The 26,500-nt window shown below is 43.5% G+C and overlaps 1 protein-coding gene across 2 annotated transcripts in view; it reads left to right on the top strand.

The window, feature by feature from the left end:
* LOC119653887 (protein kinase C, brain isozyme) overlaps nucleotides 1–26,500 on the top strand; it is a 536,905-nt gene that overhangs the window by 492,120 nt on the left and 18,285 nt on the right. For both annotated transcript variants that reach the window (XM_038059008.1, XM_038059007.1), the window contains exon 5: nucleotides 8,354–8,482. In XM_038059008.1, coding sequence (XP_037914936.1) covers nucleotides 8,354–8,482 — 129 coding nt within the window. The remainder of the gene's footprint in view (nucleotides 1–8,353; nucleotides 8,483–26,500) is intronic.

Genomic DNA, 26,500 nt, shown 5'->3' with positions numbered 1-26,500 from the left:
CCTCCATATTTAACTTATGATTTTTAAGCCGATGAATTGCATGGACTGTTTCTCCAATACTTGGTGGTGGCAGTATTTATTCGCCGTCTTCAGTTTGCGGAACCTCCAACTCGCCGACGTTCTGGTTGTTCAGTAGTTCATCAAAGGCCTCAACCCATCGCTCCAATATGCCCACTCTGTCAGAAATCAGATTTCCCTCTTTGTCTCGGCAGGATGAGCATCGAAATGTATAAGACTTCATCCTGCTGACTTGTTGGTAAAACTTCCGCGCCTGGTGCGGTTACTCCCTGTACTTTTCGAGTTCGCAGACTTGTTGGTTCTCCCAGACTTCCTTTTTCTGTCTGTGAAGTCGCTTCTCCGCTCTACGGAATTCGTGATAAGTCTCTGCGCGTGCCCGCGTTCTTTGAGAATGCAACATTACTCGGTATGCGGCATTCTTCCGTTCCGTTGCTAGCTTACATTCATCGTCAAACCAGCCGCTCCGACTTTTTTTGCGGCTGGGGCCAAGTATCCTTGTGGCCGTATCAATGATAACGTTCTTCAGATGATTGTGAAAATCATATGTTGATGCTTCATCTCCAGGGTATTTGTTGACTGTGGTTATTGCGGCATCCATTTCCCTACTACCAACAACCATTTCGTGCGATACTGCTAACTTGGTAATCCGCAGTCCGTTATCATTCATTTCCCTATGTAAGCTATGGGAGCCAACGTATCGCCTGAATACGGGCTCCTTCCCTACTTGACTGCTGAAATCTCCAAGTATGATTTTGATATCATATTTGGGACAGGCTTCGAGAGTCCGCTCAACTGCCTCGTAGAAGGTATCCTTCTCCGACTCTGCAGTCTCCTCTGTAGGGGCGTGAATGTATATGAGGCTTATATTTCTTTACTTGTCTCGCAAACGCAGAGTGCATAGCCGTTCGCCTATATTTTCAAAGCCGATTTCAGCAGGTTTTATTTTTTGGCTGACTAAGAAACCTACCCCAAGCACATGGTTTACTGGATGGCCGCAATAATGTATGGTGTAGCGGCTTTTCTCCAGGAAACCGGTCCCTGTCCATCGCATCTCTTGTAACGCTGTTACATCAGCCTTATATCGGGACAGGGTATCGGCTAGCTGCTCAGAAGTATTCGGTCTGTACAGGGAGCGCACGTTCCATGAGAAAATGCGCAAATCGTTAATCCGCTTTCGTTGCCGGGTTCGCCATTGTAAGATCCATCCTGTCCGAGGCTACTTTCGTGGCTTCGTAACATCGGCTTTCCGTATAGGGTTGTAAGCCGTACCCAACCCCCAACCTGGAGGACCAATTGATACATTTTGCCCCGCAATTTTTCCTTTTCCGTCTGCAGTTTTTCATAAAGAAAGAACTCCCAGCGATCACCACTTGGAGGCGGAGATAGGGTTTGGTAGTAGAGCTGTTGGTGTTGGTTCAGCAGGTGTTTCCCAGGTTTTATGCTCTATAATCGGTACCAATCCACGTTTCGCCCTGGGACCTATATTACCCTTTGACTGCCAGGTCTTCACGTGACCACCTGAAAAACTACATTCAGGACAAAAGGAAAAATCATCTGGATCTGAATGCCCTGCCAGGAATTATATCAGGTGATGCTTACTTAATCTCACCGTATCGTCGCTGAATTCAGCTATAGCCCAGATGTCCTCACATCACTCCTAGAGGACTACTTTTCAACCGTTTTAAAGTAATGATGCGCCATCAGCTGGAATACTAATGGTATCCCTTTTCCTATGGTTTTTGATCAAAACTACCTCCCTCTTTTGTTCCACTTGATCAAGCTATACCATCTTCAGCAACAGTTCTTTGTCATTGATGATCTCGTGAGTGTTTCTTTATGAAAACCACAACCATATCATTAACCAAACTGGGAGAGGAAAGAACGTAAACCTTATTGTATATCACTTTCTAAAAGGTAGCACGGGGTCCTACCGTGATAATGTACTCCTCAAATCTTCCATCAATATCTCACCAAAGTTTTTTTCGGAGAAGTAGCTTTCAATTAGTTTAACCATATAACCAACGACCCCGAGTTAACCAATGGACTCTTTATTCATTCTTAACTGGCTGAATTGAAAGAATTATTGATATCCAACTTCATCAAGGAGCTTGACAAGGAACAATATTTATCGCACTGGCAAACCACCCTCATATTCTATGATTCAAGGAAGTCTAATTTATACCCTCTCTCATATCTTTCCTACCGTGTTTTATAAGCCTCTTTGGTCGGTATGCGGATAAGCCTCCCGGTTGCTCATTGGGCTTCAATAGCAAAACTAGTCTTGACTCTTGCAGGGAGCGGCGAGGACTTATTACATCGAACATCTCTCAAACACGCTAAAAAACCAGTCAGGCTTCGCGTTAACACCAAACTTAAGGATTTTCTTGGAAATAACATCCAAGCTGCAATCGCCAATTTTACAACGATCTCCACATGTACCTTCCCAGTTACAGGAAGCTTGAGGAAGACATCCGATACTGGTTAGCAGGTTGCTTCGTCAATATATTGAAGAGAAGACGCGGACAGGTCAGGTGTGGGGCTCACCTGCTCGGGCTCTTCGTTATCCGCTTGTGCCTTGTTCTCCAGGGATTTAAATCTGCCTCCGCACACAGTTAAGCCTAGATTGAAAATTTGCGTATACCTTCTGTTTCTCGCCAAAGTCTGATCTTCTTCTAACTTGCTTATAAGGTCTCCCTCTGGGAAGACCCAGAGGAATGCGTGGCGGGATGTACGGAAGTCTTCTACCCCGATGACTCAAAAACAGAAGAAGGTTCTGGAGCCGGAGTCTACCTCTCGAATAAAAACAAGAAGTGGGCTTTTCCTTTGGGGCAATATGCAACGGTTTTTCAAACCGAAGTTTATGCGACCCTAAGGGCGGCAAACTGGGTAATTGACGAGCGGTCGAAGGGCAGGCGCGTCGCAATCTGCAGTGACAGCCAAGCTGCATTGAGCAGTCACCTCGAAAATCGTTCAGGAATGCAGAAACCGTTTGAACCCTATATCTAGATTCAATACGGTGCAACTACTCTAGGTACCTGGGGGGTCAATCTCCCCTATGCCGGGACCGGAGCCAGCAATTGGAGCATCAGTGCCATTAGCTAAGTCTGTTTTCAAAAACTGGGGACAAGCTTCCCATAATTACTCAAGATGATACGTGTCCCTCCTGTAATGAGGGAGCGGAATCCACGGAGCATTTCCTATGTGAATGCCCCGCCTATGGACGCATCAGGCATCAGATCTTTGGTGCCGATGTTCTCCAATTGCGACGGGTAGCATCACATCCACTAACGGAAATCCTGCGATACGTTAACGAATCTGGAATATTCCGTTAGACGGGGGTGGCGAGTACAATGGGCCAACACGACCTAAGTGCTCAGAAGCTGTAGCTTCTCCCCGCTATACATACACACACACACAAGATCTCCTTATTATTATTCTGTTAAGGGGAAGTTGCACTGCGGCCGAAAAGAACTATGAAGCCCCTTTTACTGTTTATAGCGCATCTATTAGCTATAGTATGTCAAGCAAACCCATAACCGTTTGGAATTTTACTGTATTCCCTTCATACCGAGATTATAATTAATCTTACCGTGTCGTCTCTCCAACGAGAGAGAAGAAATGAGCCTGTAAATCCACCGACCCTTTCCCGAGCGTTCCCACCGCTCTTGCTATATATTTATGGATCCTACTTCTCAGCGTTCTTCGTCTGTGATGAGGGAGAGATCGGCTTCGCATTGTATATGTTCACCATCTCATCTGCCAAGATGTCAATCGGCATCATTCCAGAGATGATGAATGCTGCATCATCTGAGACAGTCCTGAAGGCAGAACATACCCTCAGGGCTGTCCTCCTGTAGACTGCAGTCAGTTTGATATTGTTAACTGACATCCACAACGCCTGCCTCCAAACTGGGGTCGCATAGAGCATGATTGAGGTCACCACCCTGGCTATACGCAACCTAGAGGTATGCGGTCGCCCTCCTACATTCGGCATCATCCTTCCCAGGGTCACACTAGCAGTAGGTGATTTGTCGCAAACATACTACACGTGCTGCTTATACCTGAACTTCCTGTCTATAACCACCCCCAAATATTTGATGGTTGGGTTGGAAGTGATGATATGATTCCCAATTCTAATACAGGCCTAATTTCTCTTCCAGCGCTTAGTAATGAGGACCGCTTCTGTTTTTTCCTCCGCAAGTGTCAGACCAGAGCTCACCAGCACTGATTGCCTCACTTGAGTATAACTCAGCATCTTCGAGATGCTTTGCGACGACAACCAGCGTTATGTCGTCAGCTTAATCCACCAATGTGGCTTCCCTCGGTGGGGGAAGATTAAGTACATCGTTGTACGTGATGTTCGCAGTATTTGCCCCAATACGGAGCCCTGCGGGACATCCACGGAAACAATGTACTCCTAGGGTTCGTCCTCGGTGTCATACCAAAGCCTCCTTTCAGTTAAATAATTATCGACGATAGCAACGAGAATTGAATGCATTCTGCACATCCAGGGTCACTACCACACAATATTTGCTGATACTACCCTCCGTGAATCCCGTGAATTGCATCTTCGGTCAAACCAGCAACCAATTTGATGGCATCAATGGTTGATCTGACTTTACGGAACCCATACTGCCGATCTGAAAGACCGCCTTGGCTCTCAACAAGCGGGAGTAATCTATTATAAATCGCTCTAACATTTTCCCCACAGTGTCCAAAAGACCATGAGTCTGTATGAGGATGATTCACCTGGTGGTTTACCAGGCTTAGGCAGAAGTACCAACTTCTGCTGCTTCCATTCCGCTGGAAATATCCCCTCGGACATGCATGCTTCGAACAACTCAGCGAACATGTCCGGTTTGGATTTTACGGCAAGCTTAAGGGCCTTATTCGCTACACCGTCCAGGCCTGGTGCTTTATTGTCTCCTATTCTACCGCAGATCTCCAGCAGCTAGTCTCTGGTGACTGGCAAAATTGCCGTCACACTCAGAGGTGGTTGGAATGTGTCGGTGCTCTCCACTTGCTGGGGGAATAACCCCTGGATGATTTTCAGCAAGAGGATAGAACACGTGAACTGCGAAGATGAACGCCCCTGAATCATCCCATCACGATTCTGTAGGCACTCCCCCACGTGTTTACGTCCGCTTCTGAACAGAGCTCCTTAAAGCATTTCCTCATGCTTCGCTTGATGGTTTTGCGGGCTTCCTTATAGGGGCGCTCTTTTTGCCCCTGATGGACTCTACCTACCGCCCTCTGAGCCTCTCTTCTGGGTCGGTAGCAGGCTAATCGAAGACTTGCCAATTCACCATTCCAGCAGTAGTTTGGTCTTCTACTGGGGAATGAACACCTCCTAAACATGGACGCATCACATGCTTTGGCGATGCATTCAGCCATATGGACGGCTCTTTCCGTAGAGGCGCCTTCTTTATCAGATTGGTCTAACCACACCTCTATGAAGGTCTGTTCATCCAAATCTTTTACAGACCATTCGTTTCAGGCATGATGAGTCTTTGCCCTTTGGTTGGATACATGTCTCAAAGAAGATTGCCTGGTGATCACTGTGCGTGTAGTATTCGCTGTGGCACCAGGACATACCACGCACAACCACAGGGCTGACAAACGTTAGGTCTACAACAGAACCTGACCCCCCTTTCTGAAAAGTGTTTACAACACCTTCGTTAGCCAAAACTATGTCCATCTGCTTCTAAAAAACTGCGCCCCGGCATTTGATTCTCTGCTACCCCACTCAAGGACCCTAGCGTTGAAATCACCAGCAATCACTTTTGGACTTCGTCCCCTTGCGTCGAGAACAAGATTATCAAGCATGTACACCACTTATTTACGCCCACACAAAGCCACTGGTTGCCTGACTTGCAGTACATTGTATGGGCTGTCGACCGCAAGCCCATATCACCGCGCGACCAGTCGAATCTGTGACCCATATGCCACCGTGACGGTTTCTATACAATTTACTTATGATCTCAGATTCGAACGTGGTCTGCTCGAGTAAATCCTGAGCGACCCTACAATGATTCAGGTTTATTTGAATAAACCCGGCAATATGCCGGTTATCCTGTCCCTCTTTTACTTTGCACAATAGGCATTTGGGGTCCCTATTGCACTCTCTGGCAATATGGACTTTCTCCCCACACCTTCTTCATTGATCGGATCGATCGATGCTGCTGGTGCATGCCTTTGCGAAGTGTCCAAACATGAGGCATTTAAAGCGCCTCTTTAGTGACGTTTGTTCTCTTCAACGGCAGATAACCCATCCAATCCGAACCTTTCCGCAGCTAACAACATCTGCGCTGCCTCTGCTGGTACTCGTATTGTGACTGTTTGAGTGCCACCATAGACTTTTCGTAGGCCCACAACAGACTGTTCTGTAAGTTCTTTCAATTTGAATTGCTCCTTCAGAACGGTATAAATTTGTCGCACGCACTCGGACATTCTCCCGAAGTGAGTTTAGGACTTGAGTGCGAAAGTCATCAGTTTCAGCTCGAACATGAGATCCCCTCTCTGTGTTCTTCGGATTCTGTTCACATTTCCGCTCAGATCTTTCAGGTCGGGATCAGCTTTGACCTTTTTGAGTATCTCCGCGTAGGACAGATTTCCCTTGCTGGAGATAACAATCGCATCTGGACGAGTTCGCACTTTTGCTTTTCGTTTCGCTTTTTTGTTGGTAAATTTAGTCCATCCATCGTTTTCGTTCGTCTTGGGCATCGCAACGCTGGTGGAGTTTCCTATATTCGCTGTACGCTTTTCTCCTGCTGAGCTGTTGGTGCTGGTTCTCAGAATGTCCTGTCCGCCTTTTCTTCTCTTAGGCGCCTGCTGATTATTTAGAGGATCCCCCTCTTTTTCACGTACTCGTCACTTGGGTTGCTTGTGGCACTTTTGACACATCGGGTTTCGGCGTATCCTCATTATTCTCTTCCTCCATCTGCGATCTATTGTAGAGGACTCTAATAGCCCTAACCATATTCTACTCTACTCCCTATAAGCCCCGCCAGGGTTACCCCTTTTTTATGCACCTTCACTATCTTTCATCGTCTTTGGCATTTGGTGGAGATCTCAAAGTGGACGAGCTTCTTCCGCCCGTCCGATGTCCGTCTGTCTGTCTGTCTGTCCGCCCATCACACGCATTGTTCTCGGAGACTGTTGGAGCGATTGACACCAAATTTGGTGGAAAGGTGGGAACTGTGAACACTCACTCATACAGCGAGTTACATCCTTTTATGTCGAATCTAAGGGGAGGTCCCCATACATGCAAACGGGGGGTGTAATTTTTTTTTTCACCAAATATAGTCATTTGGAATATCAAAAGAAGACGAGGCAGACCCTGCCTAAGATGGAGCGATGGCGTGGGCCAGGACGCCAGACAGCTTTTGGGGATATCGAATTGGTGGACCTCGGCGCAAAACCGGGATGTCTGGAGTTCCTTATTAAGGCAGGCCTAGACCGGATACCGGTTGTTGCGCCGTTGATGATGATGATGAAATGGAAAGTGTAGTACTTTTGGAAGCCGGTTTTAGTTTTGACATTTGTTGGAAAGGTGGAGAGTGTGGGGGTTGAATGAACCCATTTTCAGAAACTACCCAATCCAAAAGTCTAAAAAAAATCAGATACGGTAGTTGATAATAATGGCATGACACCAGCACAATAAAAGCAATGCTTAAGGGAATTTTAATAGAAAGTGTAAGGTAACCACAAAAACCATGGTACCAACAGGTTTTCGCACTAACTACCACCAGATACTTCCACGGAATATTTCGCCTCCTCGCCTCCTCCGCCCTGAGATATGGCAGACGCTGAGTCGTTATCATCGACATATTTGTAACGCGTGCGGTGACCCACTTAATTTTCTTTCCACTAATAATAATTAATTATTGTTCACAGAGCTCAACATGTTGATAACCACAAAATGCGATAATGTAAGGCAGACCTCACCCCTCTTGGGTCCTATCGTCAGCACACATATTCCCAGCATCGTCCCAGTCTAGCACAATTCCCACTAAAACCATTTTCTTGTCCTGTCGAGCGTAAAGATTCCTTGCAGATTCCGATATTCAGTCGAATTTGTGATAATAACGTCAAACACGGAGCATTATGGAAAATCACAAAACTCAATGGAAAATTCATTCAAGAGCTTGTCGGTAATATGTCGGTCTCATATCAGAAGTGTTCCCATCCATGCTTTAACTGTCTGTGCCGCTTCCAAGTTGGGCGTATTCTACATTGTCTAGTGTGTCCTGTGTAGAATACGCTCAGCGGAGGTTGGGCTGGAGGTTGCAACCTGAAACCTGCAAAACTAAGAATCCTCTTTAAATTTTCACAGTATGTGATATGAACGTACACCAGCGATGTCAGGAGAGCGTTCCTAATTTGTGCGGCTTGGATCACACCGAACGACGTGGCAGGATTCTTCTCAAGCTATTTGTGAAGGGAAGCGTATTAACTATTGAAGGTAATTAATTTTGAATGAGAGTTTTAGCTGAATATGTTGTTTCTTAATATAGCAGTAAAGCAGCCAAAATTCTGAACAGATTAACATGTGAGCAAATCAGATATACGTATAGGACGTATATCCCTGTCTGTCAGCCATCATGAAACTGAGATAATTCACACTAAAGTGATAGAATTAAAGCTGCCATTAACTTACATTTAAAGTGTGAACGCAAAGTTTATAAATATTATGTCTGTAATAAATAACAATATTTAATTTTACCGCCTTTCTAGGGAGGAATATGAAGACGCTAGAGCCGCAATTATAATCTCCCTCGAAAAATGGGCACAACAATCTTAGTAGTATTTCTAATTAGCGGGGTGATCTCAGCTAGCTAATGTCAATTTGAGAAGGAGGGGGCCCTGAGAAGGGTTCACTTCACCGAAAAATCTAAAATCCCTCTGCTTTAAGATATCAGATTCACAAAAGCGTAAGGAAGCCAAGGTCGACCTAAGACTGGCGATGAAATGTTTTATGGATCGCAAACTTTTCAATGACTTATTAAATTGGCTGATGGCCATCCGGGTAGACCATTGTCAGCCATGGTGTCCTTTATTCGATTCATGGCACCCCAGCAAAACTTGAAATAGAAAAGATAATTTCGCGCGACATTATGCAAATGAATTAAAAGAGAAAATAATAATCGATTCGACCACCTGCACATATGGTTGCCATTCACCCCTTGGTGGGGTATAACGCGTCAATCACACCTACGTGCCATCGTTCGCGGTTACCTGATAAGTGCTTCATCTCCCCTAGAACTTGCCGAGACGCTCGTACTCATCCTCTACTATTCCGCCCCAAGTACAATTGGAGCGACCCACCCGTTGGCCATCTTAGGAGAGTGGCTTCCACTGAGTAGCATAGCCAACAAAGCAATTATCGCTGCTCCTTAATGTGTGACCTAACCACTGTCACTTCCGTCTTCCTATCACATCGCATACGAGTGCCAAGACTGCGCGCCGACCACGTTTTTCGTTTGAAGTAGTGTCAGGCCAGCGTACCCCGTTGATACGACACAGACAGGTATTGACGAAAGCTTGGAGCCTTTGAGTAACAGTGGAGTCCACTTTTCATGTATAGCAAGACAGAAAGACCACTACCACATTGATCGTGCTGAGATAACTGCATTTTCAGATTTTAGACAGGACACCGAATTTAGCGCTGATAATGCTTGGCGTAAAATCTAGTTTGGTGCCACCGTCGGCAGAAATCACGCTTCCTAGATATACAAATTGATCGACACTTTCGATGCGCTGCCCATTAATGCAGGTAGGAAGAGCGCGTCGGACTGAGAATATTGATAATCGAAGTGTTTGAGGAAAGATGTCATCGCCCATTAGTATTCTCCACGTCTTCCAGACAAGATACTGTGGCGCGGCAGGATTCGCGGCATTTGAAATTTATTTCGAATGTTCGGAAAAGGAACCTCGGCCTTACATTCCGGCCACCTTTGGCAAGGAAGTGTTCCACGCGGTTCACGACTTGGCGCATCCAGGCATCAGGTCAACAATTCGGTTAGTCACCGATAAATGCTTCTGACCCTCAATGGACAAGGATGTCAATTCCTGGGCCAGAGAGTGCATCACATTCCAAAAATGTAAAGTCACCAGGCATGTAAGGAAAGAAGTCGGCTCATTCCCCCGCACTACCAAGCGATTCCACACAATACACCTCGACATAGTAGGGCCTTTGCGAGACTCGCACGGTTATAGGTATTGTCTCACAATCATCGACAGGTTTACGCGGTGGCCTGGGGCAATACCTCTGAAAGACATTATGGCGCAATCTTGTGCCGAAGCCCTCTGTCGAGAGTGGATACCTCGCTTTAGTGACCTTAGACCTCGCTACATGAGTGAAGAGCAGAGTAGGTGACAAGAAATGTCATATTTTGGAAAGGAGAAAAAAATAAGAACCGAAAGATACAAGATGTCAGAAAAATAATAAAAATAACTAGCACCAGTTGTGTTGTTGGAAAAAGTGAAAAGATTCCTATACAAAGTTTCTATGAAATTCATCCTTTGTTGAAGTTGTCAGTGCCATTGTTTTTATGAAATATAATAAATGAAGTGTTATAACCAGTGAACATCGTTGGAATTAACTTCTAAAATACCATGAAGAACGTCACCGATAACAACAAGAAGTAATATTGGTAATAGGATGGAGACAACTTCCAAATCTACTGCTGATCGCGAAGTGCTTGATCTAATTGCTCGTTCGGGGTCAAACCTAGCTGAACTCACGATGAGGTGGTAGAAGTTGCAGAAATTCACGAACCTCCCACTATTACCATTGTGGTCGCCATGACCGTGTTTCCCCATCACATATCCGAGCAAGACGTTGTCAGGTCCCACCTTGGCAATCAAATCACCTTTAGGAAGCCTCCCCTGAACTGTGTTTAATTGCTCGTAGAAAACATCCTTCTCCACAATATCGGAAGTCACCGTTGGTACTTAGCATTCTGCAATTGTGATGCTCCTTAACCTGGACCGAAATCTTGTAGTTAAAAGACTGTCAGAAACCGCAGATGCCTCTCCTGGGCTGCATTCAGTTATTCATAGAAATCCTTCCCTTCTCCGTTCTGTATCAAGAATCACCGTTGGTGCGTAACACTGCGCTATTGAGATTATTCCTCATTCCGTGGCAAAAGCGGACAACAATCTAATGTCAATTTTTAGAATGGTTAGCATTGACTCAACCTCGGATTCACGCCTATACCGACAGCAGTGCACCGTAAAAGAAAGAAGAGTTTACCCCAGATTCCCACCATTCTGCCTTTCTTAACTCCAGAATGTTCAGCACGTACTACTAGAATTTCAACTGAAGTTGGAAAAATCGAGGAATCAGCTCGATGACGTCTTTAAAGAGCTTTCATACATTCCAGAATCTAATCTTAATTTTAAGTAAACATTCGTAGCCGAAAAAGCGTTGCCCCAAGACATCTTTGCCATTCCCCATTCGAAATTCACAGATAACTAACCAAGAAACCACTATCCCTTTCAGTACCTATTGATCTCAAGTAAGCAATTTTCAATCAACAGCGCACAGGAAAGCCGCTGGTTCAGCGGCTCATCGATTTCCTGGCTTGAGATGCCTATGTTTTCTCAAATATGCTTTGTACCGTCTGGTACCGGTGGAGTTCATTAGGCTGATACGTCCTAATCTCCAAACTTTAACAGGCAAAAAGGCTCAATCGGAGCACAAATGCTTATATCAGCTGACAATCCAATTTCCATCCACTGACCTCTTGTTTCGGCCGGCCTTTTGGTCGCTTACCATCGACTTCGATGTGCAGCCCCATCTTGGCAAGTGCATTCTCGTTAGCGGGTATTATGTGAACATACCATCGAAGATGCCTCTCTCGCAATTTTTCCAAGATCGGTACAACTCCATATCGACCGCTGATATCCTCATTTCGAATGTGATCAAAACTTGTCACGCCACTAGTTCAACGCAACATCTTCGTCTCCATTACCGCAAGACGCCGTTTATTGTCTTCTATAGTCGACCAACACTCAAAACTATAGAGAGCGACAGGACAAACGATATTCTCTTTTATTGATTCTTCGTCGAACAACAGTGAAAAAAAGAAAGACCTTCTTAAGTTTTAGTTTTTTATCAGACATCAGAAAGATAAAAGTATTTTGGCAAGAGCAGGTCAACTTGGCGATGATGTTGTGCCGCCACGTCAACCACGCCCCTACCCCCGATATCACGAGGCAGGTTCATTCGCTCCACGGCAGACTTTGAATGATGCATACGGAATTTGGATATAGCTGTCCGTATCCGCGCTGGACGTTTTCCAGATCGATCTTCGTCCACGGCAATATTCCGTATGCATAAACCAGTGAAGGGATAGCGAATACATTCAACGCACTTATTTTATGTTTCCCCGAAAGATGCGATTTCAGCACCAGCTTTACACGTCGCAAGAATTCAGACAGCATAGCGCCCTTCAGATCACCAACTCGAGCATGGGTTCCTGGCAGAATTCCTAAGTACTTGTAGAAGTCTGTCTCGGTCATAGCTTCGATGTGGAGGTCACCAATGCTATGTCCAGATTGCGGCCGGATGGCTTGGATTCGACACTAATCCAAACTCCATCCGAATATCACGGCTGAACATATCTATTATTCGCAACAGACTTCTAAGATGGTCGTCAGTACCAGCATACAGCTTGATGTCATCTAAGTACATCAAATGTGTCAGTTCGCACTCAGCACGTAGGCCATATTTTATTGCAAAACCATGCCCTCTAGCTTCATTCAGTAGCCATGAAAGGGGATTCAGTGTCATACAAAACCAAAGGGACTCAACGAATCCCCCTGAAAAATGACCTTCCGTATACGGATGGGTTCTGAGGTACCCGGAACGCTATCGAAAGCCTTGGCATAATCGATATAGCAACTAAAGAGGTTTCTTTCTCTTCTAGTTGCTTGTCCTACAACTACCGAGTCGATTATGAGTTGCTCTTTGCAACTCCTCGGCAACTCTTCTGGTCCTCGGACAGAATGTTGTTGGTCTCGAGGTGCGCATTGATCCAACCAGGGTTGGTAAGCAAGTAATCGGTCTTGTGTCTGCGGGGTCCTGCACCGTGTCCTTCTTAGGGATAAGGTAAGTAATCCTCGCAGTAAGGAAGAGTGAAAATTCATCCGACCGACTCATGACCTTATTTACGCTGTGTGCCAACCGACAATGTACGCTGGTAAATTTCTTATACCAGAAATTTAGCACCCGATCCAGACCTGGCCCCCTCCAATTCTTCGAGCTGTTTATGGCTTGTCGAACTTCCTCTTTGGTAACATCCGCAAAATTCATGCCAGGCATATTGGCATGGCGAATGTCTTAAACGGTAATCCACTCAGCATGGTCAGCATGCTGGACGGGTACCCCCAAAGTCCACCCCAGTATTTTTTCGCTTCCGTTACCGAAAACTGCACTGTCTGGCTGCTCTGTTGGAATTCGTTGGGAGATCTGAAAAAGCTCCGCTGGTTCCTCGCGTATATTGCATTCTGGACACGTCTGAAGTGACTTTCGACTTACCGTCGTAACCGATTGCATATGACAGAAAGTTCCTCCTTTAGTGTGTCCAGAATTTCACCTATGGGTGTCTCACTGGGGATGGCATAGTTTCTCTAAACCCTGTGCACTTTATTCCTCAACTGTCTGCTGGCATTTCCTTTGCTGATCTGGATCAGTCCCATGGTGGATATCTCTTCGTTCACTGTGCAATCTGACAGCCGTAACTGCATCACAATACACAAGTGATTGTAGTTGCAGCAGCGACATATCAGCACACAGTCGAGATGTAATCTCATCTTTGATTTAAGATAGAATTCCCGGAGTTTTTGGAGATGCATAGAGCCTGGAAATACCTGGTCTTTGCAAAGGATCCATTTCCGAGAATTCTATACACACTGATTATTATTGCGCTGGCCCCAATATTATTTAACATCCCTCTGGAGTACATTATCCGAAAAATGTCAGTGGATCTAAATAGTACGCCAAATAGTACCCTAGTACGAAAGAGGTCCTAGTGAGGTTCGATGAAGTAGCGTGCGTCGAGTCCTCAGGACAATCTTAGGTCCAAGGAGGGTGTACGGTGGATGACGATTGAGATGCAGAAGCGTCCAGCGTATGGGCGAGTGAAGAATTTCCAAGGGCATCAGTAAACAGCGTAAATTACATGCAGCCATTTTTCCGAAACAAGAGGATGCCGTGGTTGGACGGAAAAATGGATTCGAACAGTTCGAGAGGGCGAGGACTGACATCGGATTGTAACGCCATAGAGTAAGAAGAAGATTGGCCTATAAGGGATTCAGATTCGACATGCTCTTCAATTCGCATTGTCAAAGTTGCAGAAAGAAGGGAAAGAATCTCAGGCCCTTCTTTTGCAATTAGCCAGCTGTATTAGAACCAGGCAACCGATAACATGCAGATAAACAACATTTTGGGACCTCAAGGAGAGCCCTAGTTGAGTGGGAGGGCTGCAATCCTTCGTAAAAATTGTGGGTTGATTCTGAAGCTCTGAGTTTGATGAATGCCTCCCATGTTCTTTACAAAACAGTTACAGCTTCTTAGGAGCTATGAAAGTAACTTTTTGGTTGTGCTCCTTAAAGTTCTTCCCCAATATACTGCCCTCTATTCATCTGAACCAAATCAGTTTTAGAAGATCTTGAGCAAACTTACACCTTTCCTCTTGCTAAATTCAATTTAATCCCGAACATTACCCCAAAGCACAACATACTATATTCCGTATCTCACATCTTGAACGTTTCACCAGAATCCACTACTAAACCAAAATTCGACAACAACTACAATTCTTCGCAGCAACGACGAGTCTTCCCCGGCGTTAATTAACACTTTTCACCCACTACAGGCATTGAAATTCAATTTCACACTTTTCTCATCTTGTAATCTTTTTAGAAGCTCCAAAACTCCCCCGAGTAACCGTAAAATGTTAAGTTCGTCTAGTTCACGCTCTGAGACTTCTGGGCTACACAAATAGCTGGAGTAGTTTCACATAGTAACGTCGTGGCATAACTCCACATCACCACCTGATAGTACAGAAATAACTCGACATCCGTAGACTTTCATTCACTTATATAGTGAAGAGATGTGTAATCTGGAAATTCATGAAAGGAGATAGTTTGCTCAGGCTCAATTAAGGTTTCCTCCTCGGAAAATGAATGAGCGCTATTTTTTAAAAAGGAAACGGAAATAAGTTCAGCGTATTCAAGTCATACCCCAGGAAAAGATGAAGACTTAGGAAGAAGATTTTCAAAAGATGTAAAATTGAAAGAGAGATGGCTCTGAATATTATTCAGTGTTACTATGTATATAATCCTTGGAACGATAACTCTAATTTTAGGACCTTCACTTGAGCTGACTCCTTTATGAGATATAATGGAGCTGATGAATGACCCACTTCAAACTTCAAGGCTTTTTAGAAGAAAAACCCATAAAATTGAAAATAAATCCTTTCAAAGCACTAGTCATCCTTTTGCACTATCCTGGTCGTGCCCAACTCCTAATGTCCTGGCTACTTCCCAAGTTCCATCACAGCCGACCCATAAAAATTGCCAAAAACCAATTCATCGATAAGCGAGAGTGCCCTCCATAAATTCCCATCGATTCCAACTGCAGCGCGAGTATGATTCCGCCACTTTCAAAACATTGAAGTTCACACGTTCAAAAAGGAACTCGTGGACTTCCCACCAGGACATACACTCCAGAATGTCTGCAGCATCGCACATTGGCGTTCGCCGGAACGTAATTCACTCGGGCAAGTATACAAAGTTAATTTAAAATAACATCGTTAGTGTCAGCTCTGTTTCCTAGGATGGCGTTCTCGCAGGAAGAGAGCTTGCCGTCAGCTATAAAGTGCGGAGCAGCTGATAAAACCTCGCAAATTAAATTGACTACGAAATTTTAAGGCATTCTAAATAAGTTTTCGAAAATTGCTATTTATACCACATCGGAGGATTGTATGGCAAGGAGTGGAATTTGAGGAATTTCGAGACGTATCTTAAGGATGTGAACCGAATCGCACGTCAACTGTTCAATTTTGTGAAACCATTTGGAAAAAATTATACGAAGATGCTTGGATATTATTTTAAGAGGTCTATATCAAGGAGGTTCACATTTTCGTAAGAGAACAACGAAACTTACTAAGTATATGATTGCACATTAAAGAAAAGGACTTGCCCCAATTAGCTAAGTTCAATTTGGGTTTCTTCATGCAAACAGAAGTGCTCTCAGAATACTTGGAAGCAAGAGATAGACAGAACTAGAAGGAAATGTGGCACACAAAAACAAGCGGCGCGAAACTTCGATTTAACACCGTTACTTGTGAGGCAGAATTTCCATTAGGCCTTCTTAATTGAAGTACTTTTATTTCATGGGCCCTCTTTTGACTTTCCTCACTCTTCGACAGTTCACCCTGAAGGTATGTGCCTTCGGTAATAACTACGGGCCAAACTTCTTCTAACTTTAGCATCTAGTTATATACGGCTGCCATTTACCCCTTGGTGGGGTATAGAACGTCATGCACACTTGCCCACCATGGTTCGCGAATCACTGAAATGCGCTTCAACTCCAGGTCCATTGCATCGTGGAGCTAATAATGCAATTGTCGCCCCTCCTTAATATGTGACCTATTCACTGCTCGGTCTTCATTCTTATCACATCGCCCACAGGCGACGGGCCCTGTGCACTAACCAATGTATTCATTTGAAATAACAGCAGATCAGCGAATTCGGATGATACGATGCAGACAACTATTCATGAAGGTTTGGTGCTTTCAAGTCACGCTCTGCCCGTTAATACAGATAAGGAGAATGTGCTAACCTGTCGGACTGAGAATCTTGGTTTTACTGATGTTTATCTTCAGTCCAAATCTATCCGTCTATCATTCCAAATCTAGAGCCAATTAGTTAAGTTGCATGATCAGGTGAAAGACCAAAATGTCATCATCGAAGTTAAAGTGTTTGAGGAAAGATGTCATGACCCATTAAACTCCTCCCCAAAATCCGAACAGGACAGCTTCACGAACGCCAACGGTGAGAAGAAGAGATCGATGTTGCATGCAACACCGAAGTCCCAATTGGCAGTTTCAGATCATTCAGATCCGCAGGTAGATCGGCGAATCCGAAAAGGAATCTGGCAGCAACCAGAAAGGAGCTACAAAAAGGATTGAAAAAAGAGAAGAATAAAGATCTAAAGTGCTTCGATGAAAATTTAACATCTTTTCCGACCCCGAATTATTCTCTTTGCCGATATTGCGGAAATCAACAATCCGATTGTCAGGCAGCAGCTGGACGAAGAGTGATACCGAGAAAGGTTTAATCTTTGCTCAACATTTCGGAGGCGTTCTTCAACCAAACGCACAACTAACGAAGGAAAAATTATCACTCTCGATTCCCAAAGATACACAGCAACCGATTTGTTCCAAAGTTTCCGAAGTTTTAAGATTCTCGCAAGGCCACATTGATCCTGCAAAGGTCCTTGGTTTTGATCTCAATGCGAACAAATCAATCCAAGAACTGCCAAGACCTGCAATCATCCAACACATATTTAATAGTTCTTACGACTTAGTTACTTTCCGAAATGCTGATAATTGTTTAATATAAGCAACGTTGATTCCGAAGGAAGGTAAAGATCCTACACTTGTCAGGTCTTATAGATCAATGAGCCTGCTTCCCTCGCTATCAAAGTTATTCAAGAAGCTCCGACTATTCAAGTTACAACAACACTTGCAAGAAAAAGAAGTTATTTTTTCTCAGCATTCAGGAGAAAACATAGAACTATCGAGGAAGTTACTCGGTTAGCCCGAGATAAGCTGTGCTTTGGAAGGTAGAAGGTACTGCTCGGCCGTATTTCTTGACGCATGTCTGGCATGGAGACCTCATCAGATTTGCCCAGAAATGAGTGCCTATTTACTTCCACCTTGACTGACGATACGACGATGCTCTGCACACATTCTAATTGTTGGGTTGCATCTGCAGACCTCGAGAATGACATAGTAAAAGAGATTGAGCAATGGTTGGTCCGCAGGAGAATGAAAGTAAGTGAAAGAAAGTGTAGTCGTGTCACCTTCAAATTGAAGGTTAAGTTTAACCGTATATCTATTCGTCAGTCTAAGGAGGTAAAATAGCTAAGAATGCGCCTAAAGAGAAGGCTACTTGGAAAAAACACAAGCCAAAGGCGAAAAAAACTTGATATTAAAAAACCTGCCCAGTCTCAATTTTCCGATCTGCAGTTGGAATTCAAAGTGCTGATATATAGAGCAGTGACAAAACCAATCTGAATTTATGGCGCACAACTTTGGGGATCTTCTTGCACATCCAACATTGAAATCCTCCAAAGAATGTAATCTAAAGTATTGAGAAAGATTACTTCGACACCGCGGTACATCACAAACTACATTTATGCACCATAACCTGAAGCGAACATACTTTGATAAACTGGCTACACATCCAAGTAGCTTGCCCAGGAACCTATCACATAAAATTCAATTTCGCCAACGAGCAAGCATCATTTCTTGTACCGCACCGTGATAGGTGATGAGAAATGGTGCCTAAACGTCAATATGAGGCAAATCAAAAGAATGGGCTGCTTCAGAAAAAAATCTGAGGCCGGGAGTCAAACAACTCCAAGTGTATGCTTCGCGATTAATGGGACATTAGTAGAGATAAGCAGTACGTTCAACAAGGAGCTCTAGATTTCCCAGCTGCACCGCAACACACAAGGTCAACTATATTGTTTCACGACAACGTTAGCCTTATGTTTATCCAAGGCGCACTGCAAGATCACAAATCGATGACTTTTCAGCATCCACCATACTCCCAATATCGTATGCCAACGGATTTGCATATTTCCCAACTCCTCGCAACTTCGCGTGTCAAATCAGATGAGAAGACTTACTTTTGATAATGAAGAGGCTCTCAAGACCTGGCTCAACAACTTTTTGACACCGGAACGGAATCAACCAAATCCGTAGAAAGATGGGAGCAGGTCGTAAGCAGTAATGCCGCTTGTAAGTTGCGCCTTATTGATGGAGGCAACCCGAAAATTAACGCACTTTGTCGGATCAGTTATGCAATTCGTTCACTCAGCAATCTGCAATCTCTGACTCAAATATAGAACTTTTTCTATAATATATTTTCGAAATGCCAATATGTTGCCACTGCGCTTCGGAGAAAAAACCAACTGGCTCAAGAGCAGCCAATGTCAGTCGAAGGTTCCTGTGGGTGCAAGTTAACAATAGTGGCTTTATCCCTGAAACTATAAAAGCTTTCTTTCTTTTCTTCAACCCATCAAGCAGTATTCACCAAAACACATCTTCCAAATTGAAGCTATAGGTTATCCTAACCTCCTTGAAGCTTCAGCAAATTCTATCAACAAGCCGCAAGACTTTCTGCAACTTTTCACCACTAAGGTGCTTAGGGAAGACTAAAAGCTTTGAGGATCTCTAATATTTCCCACTGTAAGTATCCGACTAATTAAGCATAGTTAAGCACGTTCTCTATAGAACGTAACCAAAAAGTATCTCTGCTCGATAGGTCTGCCAATAATAATAATATTGTCAAGCAGCATCGTCCTGCATCCTAAAGGAACTATTGTGCCCCTTTATTGGTTATAGAATACCTATTAGTAACAATATGTCGTTTAACCATATAACCGACTGGAACTTTGTTATGTTCCCCACTTCAAACTATTTCAACTTGGCACCTGGTATAAAATAGTCTCACATGTGCCTCAACCTAATTTGCACAAGTGTCGGACACTGTCCCAGAACTTAAAGTTTCGTGACCCTCCTCACAGGATCTACAGCCAGTATCTATACCTATCTTCCCCAGGTGATAATTTAACCTGCAGTAACCAGCGAATCTTCCTACTATGGTCCAGAGGCTTGTCTTCGCGAGGTTTAAACAATCTTTCAAACGCTTGCGTTCGTATCCCCACATAGACTATTCCTTTTCTAATAAATTCGCCCAGTGCGGTTCCCTCGGTCCTTCCTCTTCATTTTTAGCGTCGTATCCATGAACCCATTCCCGACTAGTACAGAATGGCTTTGGCACTTTCAGCGATGTCTCTGCTCCTTTCTTTGCCTTGTGGGCTGGAACAGAGAGTATTCAGACCTTATCGAACGAACCAAGTGTATTCAGTTTGTTTAAGCATCCCCATACCAATTCGCCTAGAAAGGACTAATAGCCGCTTAACTGTCGGCTAAAATAGCAATATTCTGCTCCCTATAGTTCGTTTCGAGATTGAAGACGGTACATCTATCCAAGGCATGCATTTCCGCCTGGAATATGCTAGTATGCTTACCCGTAGGCTCAAAGTATATTTTTTTTAACCATTGACTCGGCGCCTGCTACCTCTGTTGTAAGGAATCCGTCAGTGCACCAGGTAATCTGGTTGTTGGTTTAAGCCGCATGTCAATGCTACACTCTCCTAGTTTGCCTGCCCTGTTGCTCCAACCTGTTTCAAACTTCTTATCGAAATAAAACTTCGTTGATATGTTGTTGGATAGCTGAGTGGTTAAAGTACAACGCTGTTGTACAGAAGGTCGCAGCTCAAATCTAACTGGTGGCAGTGGAATTTGTATGTGAATGAGTACTTGAGTCAAATCAGGGTAATAATCTCGGGCGAATGCAATGCAGACCACATTGCCTCCTACAGGGTAATGTAATCCTGTAGTATGCCGGTACGGTCTTGAATGAAGTGCTCTAACACACTTCAAAGCCCTGATCCTATTGGATTATTGCGCCAACGATTATCCCCATTTTTCCCTATTATGGACCTGCAAGCCATTAGAACATCGAAGGAAGTCCAAAAACGAACAGATTAGTATTTCTTTTGTTTCTATGGCATCGCGCCAGCTGATTTAAGACAGTTTCGGTTGACCGTCTTGCCCGATAAGCGAAGGCTAGTTCTAATATGGTTGTCTATGACCTTCTACATCGTTTTAAGTACAAACGATGTCAGGCAGATCAACTTGAAAGATTTGGGATAAAAGAAGTCCTTTTGCCCCATTTTCAGAATAAAGACATTGCCGTCCGCCTCCATGCCCTTGGTATATAAGAAGGTTATGTTGCTTCTTGCCACTCTTAGGAGAGATCCTAAGATGATTTCTAGGCCTTTTTAGAGTAGCGCAGAATCCTTTTGCCTTCCGCTATGAGGTACATACCCCATCTGCCTTCTTCATATAGACAATTGGCCTCATTTGCGTCAATCACGATTCTGATAAGTTTACAAAATCTTTTTAGCAAAGTTCTCAAAGAAACATAAAAACCCAAACCTTTACTAAATGTTTTTATTGTCTGTTCTTCCGAGATTCCTTACAATTCTGTCCCTCAATGTCTGCCCCTCATGAGTGAATATTTGATCAGAAAATACTTTCGGCAATATGGCCAGTCGATTCCTCTATACCCCATTAGCGTAGCGTCTCCTGACTCCTGCCTTCACCCCAACCCTCCCAGGATTTCCCTTCTCTCGAGCTCTGGTTTGGTTTCTTGCGAAAATTCCCCTCTTATGGGCTTCCACTACTTCCCGCTTTCTTGGCTCCAATGGAAGTCGTCTTCATGGCCTCTTCTGATTTGAGATCTTCTTTCAAATAATGCAGATACCATTTAGCATCTGCACCACAAAGGCCAGTCTTCTTCCTGACGTCTGATGTACTTACCTCAGACGTACTCTAGCGGGTTTCTGTTTTATTTTTGGTTGTGATCTTCGCAGTGTTAAACTTAGCTCCGCTTGTTGACCCCCCAACTTCTCCCTTCCTGAGTATAGTCTCCTAGCTCTTAGTACTGCAGAGATGTGCCTTCACCTGACGGGCCAGTTTGTGTGCGGTGCGAGATCCCGCATATTTGTTTTTTTTTTATATTTCTTATAAGATAGGTAATATTTGAATCCCACGAGTTGAGCATTAGAAGATCCGCGGTGTTACACCCCCCATAACAAAGTAGAGGCGACCAGATATCATCATTCAGGCCGGCAGTTCTCCCTTCAAACTATCCAATAGGCACGGCTCGCATAATACCCTGAATTATGGAAGGTAATCTTCAACTCCTCACTACAGTATCGAGCATTGCTATCTACCGTTTCCATACAAAAATATGTCGCTGGTGTTACGTTAGTGTTTGCTTATGAAACGTGATATTAACTAACACTTTGTAAAAGTAGAATGACTAGTCCCATCTATTATGCATCTCTTCCACTTGCCGCTTCTACTATCAGCTCTTTCACACACATTTTCCAAAGGTAAAGCAATTTAGTGTTGGCGCAATGAAATCGTCGAATTTAAGTCTACTGAAACACATATGATAATTGGAATAATATCGACCTTGGGCCGAGTTTTTGCAACACAATGACGATACCTGGAAGTTAAAATCTTCAAAATAGGCTAGCTCAGATACATCTGTGGGTAAGATTTTTACCCATTAAAACTCTACATAACATACCTATCCATGCTTCCGATCACCACACATAATACAATATATTTAGTGTACTTAAATAAAGTATATCATTTAAGACCATATAGTATATATCTATTGGAAATCATCTGTAAGTTAATCCTAAGAGGACCAAAATGTTTAACGTATGCATCATATTATAAGATACAATACAGAAAAGTTTGGTGCGGATTCTGTTATTATTAACTAAGTTATAGTAAATCAAATTCAAATTTCCGGAATAGTGAGTAGCTTACTTGGTTCCAACCCGCCCAGTTTATTTCCGATCCTTTGAAAAAAGGTGCTTTTGAACGATAACTTCTCTATTTAAATATATTTTCCCATGTAAGCTACTTTATAACTTTAATTTCTGGAAACTTTCGCTTCGTCTTTTTTCGAACCAATTATATTATGGCTATCCCTGGCAATTACTATTGAGTCATGTTTAGATCATCATTAATGATCAATGGAACTGCCAGCAACAACGCCTATATAAAATTATAATCAAACAATAAACCTACTCACAAACACATTTACAATATCAATAATCCTTCAAATTAATGAAACCCTACAACTACACCCGAAATGATCCTCCACATTTCAGGGCCCTTCTTCGCCCTAATTGAAATAACAAACAAACAAAAAAGCAACAACAGGGAAACATCTTTTCATTTCCCAATTTTATTGAGCTCATTATCTTTTGGTTCTGCTTCCATGGGAAATTCTATGAATTCAGCAGGACTCGGTACGTGCAGCACGTTGAAGAGCAACCGAAAGGTATCTCCTCCGCAACACTTGTTTTAATGTAGATAAAATGTAGATACATATTGTACATTTGTATCTTTTTTCCATCAGCTGGAAACCTTAACGAGATTTTCAAAAAAAAAAATGTTACTTTAATCTGTAACACAAAGGACCATTGCACGTACCTCAAAATGTACTCGTTAAGGATAACGTGACGACTTTGTTGCTGTTTTTCCTGCTTATCTAGTGGACACTGCTGTTGGTGTTTTGCAAGACAGACTTACAGGATTTGCAAAAGTTAAGTGAAAGAGGGAGGGAAGGGGGAGTATCTCAAGACTCTAGGCAGACATATTTTTGTCAAGTACGCACGAGTGTAGCATGTGACAGCACGTAGACGACATTCTGAGATAATAAGGTGTTATTATGAAATCAGATGGGGACGAAAGTAATAATTTTTTACCACATCTGCTCGTACTGAAATTTAGCATAAGCAAAAGGACCATTAGTGAAATAGTTATTCTGGTCGTTTAAGTACTACGTTCGCGTAAAATGGCGTTGACGTTGGGAATTACTAAGAAGGGTCAACAGATATCCACGAAACTACAATTCCCTATGAGAATGTGGAAAGAGTGACCGTATGGAGTCATTTTTGATGTGTTTGGTATCTTGAATTTGAAATGGTTCGGTTTGTAACGAGCATTTCTGAACTATATATAATAATTTCTAGCTTCGTTTTATATCTAGGAATTCCAGAACAACGTCTGGTGATTGCTGTTCACCAACGATGTCTACTTAAACTCCTACTGACAAGGTTACTACACTATTCCATATTTTTTGCAACATGTACGGTTGCCATTCTCCAACACACCTACGCGCTATCGTTCAAGGCCCCTCTCTCCAGAACTTGCCGAGATACTTGCATTGCTCCTCCACTGTTCTGCATCAGGTGTGCGATAACCAATCAGGCTGACAACATTGCTTTTGCTGGTGTTTATCTTCAGTCCAACTTTACTAGCCGCTGTTTCCAAATCCATCCATGGCCCTGTGAGGGAGCAAACAGATGTCATCAGAGTAATTGAGGCCTTTGCAACATGTGGCTCTGAAGTAATTATCAAATCCAGAAAATGAGTTTTCCGTGGAAATTAGGATTTTTTTGGTGTAAAAAATGTATTCCTTTGCACAATTCGTCTCTTAGGAGTTTTCTGGGAACTAATTCTCAGATAGTTGGTGGAGATTGCTAGGAGTTCTTCCTTAATGAAAAACTGCAGACAGAGAAGAATGAAGGCGAGTCTGACGCGCCTAAAAACAGTATAAATTGGAGGACCAGTTGATTCCCTCAGGTTAGCGTTTGGGTAGGGCTAACAACCCTACACGAAAAACCGAAGTTACGAAGCCACAGAAGAAGCCTAGGACAAGATGGACTTTACAACGATGAACCCGGAACGAAAATGGAATATCGATTTGTCCATTTTTTCATGGAAATTGTGCTCCCTCTCCCCTCTTCTCCAGAAAACCGACCCCTGTCCAACGCATCTCTTGAAACGCTGTTACATCAGCTTTATATTGGGAGAGGGTATCTGCTAGCTGCTCAGCAGCATTCGGTCTGTACAAGGAGCGCAATTTCGATGAGAAAACGGACAAATCGTTATTCTGTTTTCGTTCCCGGGTTTTTAATATACGTGTTATAGCGGCCATCCAGTGAACCAGAGTGGGCTTCTTAGTCAACGAAAAAATGAAACCTGATATTATTGGCTTTGAAAATAAAAGCGAAAGAATATGCACTCAGCGTTTGTGAGGCAGATTTAAAAATATTAACCTCATTAACGTTCACGCCGCTCCAGAGGAGACTGCAGAGTTCGAGAACGATACCTTCTTCAAGGCAGCTGAACAGACCGTTAAAGCCTGTCCCAAGTGTAATATCAAAATCATACTTCAAGATTGTAACAGTCAGGAACGGAATCCACATTAAGGCGATACGTCGGCTCCCATAGCATACTTAAGGATACCAATGATAACGGACTGCAGATTATTCAGTTAGTAGTATTGCACAAAATGGTTGCTGGAAGTACCTGGTTTGCGCAGAAAGCGGTCCACAAACATACGTGGGCCTCTGCAGACGAGATCAATTTCAACCAAATTGAGCACATGCTGATGCTGAACATATAAGGAGCCAATAGGGACTCGGATCACTATCTCGTTGGCACAGTGCTCCGGGCTCAAATTACAACACCACCTACAATCCCTTCTGACAATCAGGTGAGAGTGAATACTGAATCCGTTCACAATACAGCCCTCCGTAACACCTATAAGCAGGAAATGGATGCCGCAATATCCGCAGCTAATGATGACAATGCAAGAGACACCATCCTCTTCAAGTCCACCCAACTACTGTCCTACACTGACGATATTAACATTATGGGAAGAATAACCCGAGATATACAGTCTACCTTCATTCAAATCGAGCTGGTGGCGCGACATCTCCGAGGCCCTGCAACGTAAAAAGAAAACTTTCTTTCCCGTCCTCCATATATAATGTAAAAACTTGAGCCTGGATTGCCAAAAAATAAAACATATAGGAATCTACCAAGCCTTTGCGTTATTTAAGGAAATCCGCCCACAATGGATAACTGTAAGAAGGACAAGGAGGACGCTAATGATGAAAATTATTGCAATTTTAGCGGATCACACAAAGCAAACCACAGAGGTCGCCTAAGTTATGCTGTGATTAGGCCAAAATCGCACCCTGAGCAACGACTTCAAGGAACCGATCAATCGTGGCAATAGGTTTGCGATTAAAGGACAGAAGAAATAGCCAGACAATTTAACGGAAAATCCTGAGCCTGATTGTTTTGACGTTACAAAAACAGTGAAACGTGAGTTCATACCCGCACTATGAGCTACTTTCAAAACACTTGATAGTATTGCGAAAATTTCAAAATTGCCTCCTCTTCTTTTTCTTGAGCCCTTGTCCCGTTCACAAGCGGGGTCAGCTCGTCGTGATCGCTTTTATCATTTAGTTCTATCAAATGCCCGATCTGGATGCAATCTCGAGGCTTTTAAATCCTAATCCAGCGTATCAAGCCATCGTTGTTTTTTCCGGCCTTTTGGTCGCTTACCATCGACTTCGATGTTCAGACCAATCTTGGCAAGTGAATTCTCGATAGCGCGAATTGCGTGACCATACCATCGAAAACGCCTCTCCCGCATTTTTTCCACGATCGGTGCAACCTCATGAGGATCGTGGATATTCTCATTTCGGATGTGATCAAAACGTGTC

Source organism: Hermetia illucens, chromosome 4, assembly GCF_905115235.1.
Source record: "Hermetia illucens chromosome 4, iHerIll2.2.curated.20191125, whole genome shotgun sequence".
In the NCBI taxonomy this organism is placed as follows: Eukaryota; Metazoa; Arthropoda; class Insecta; order Diptera; family Stratiomyidae; genus Hermetia; species Hermetia illucens.
This window is presented reverse-complemented; position numbering and strand designations above follow the sequence as displayed.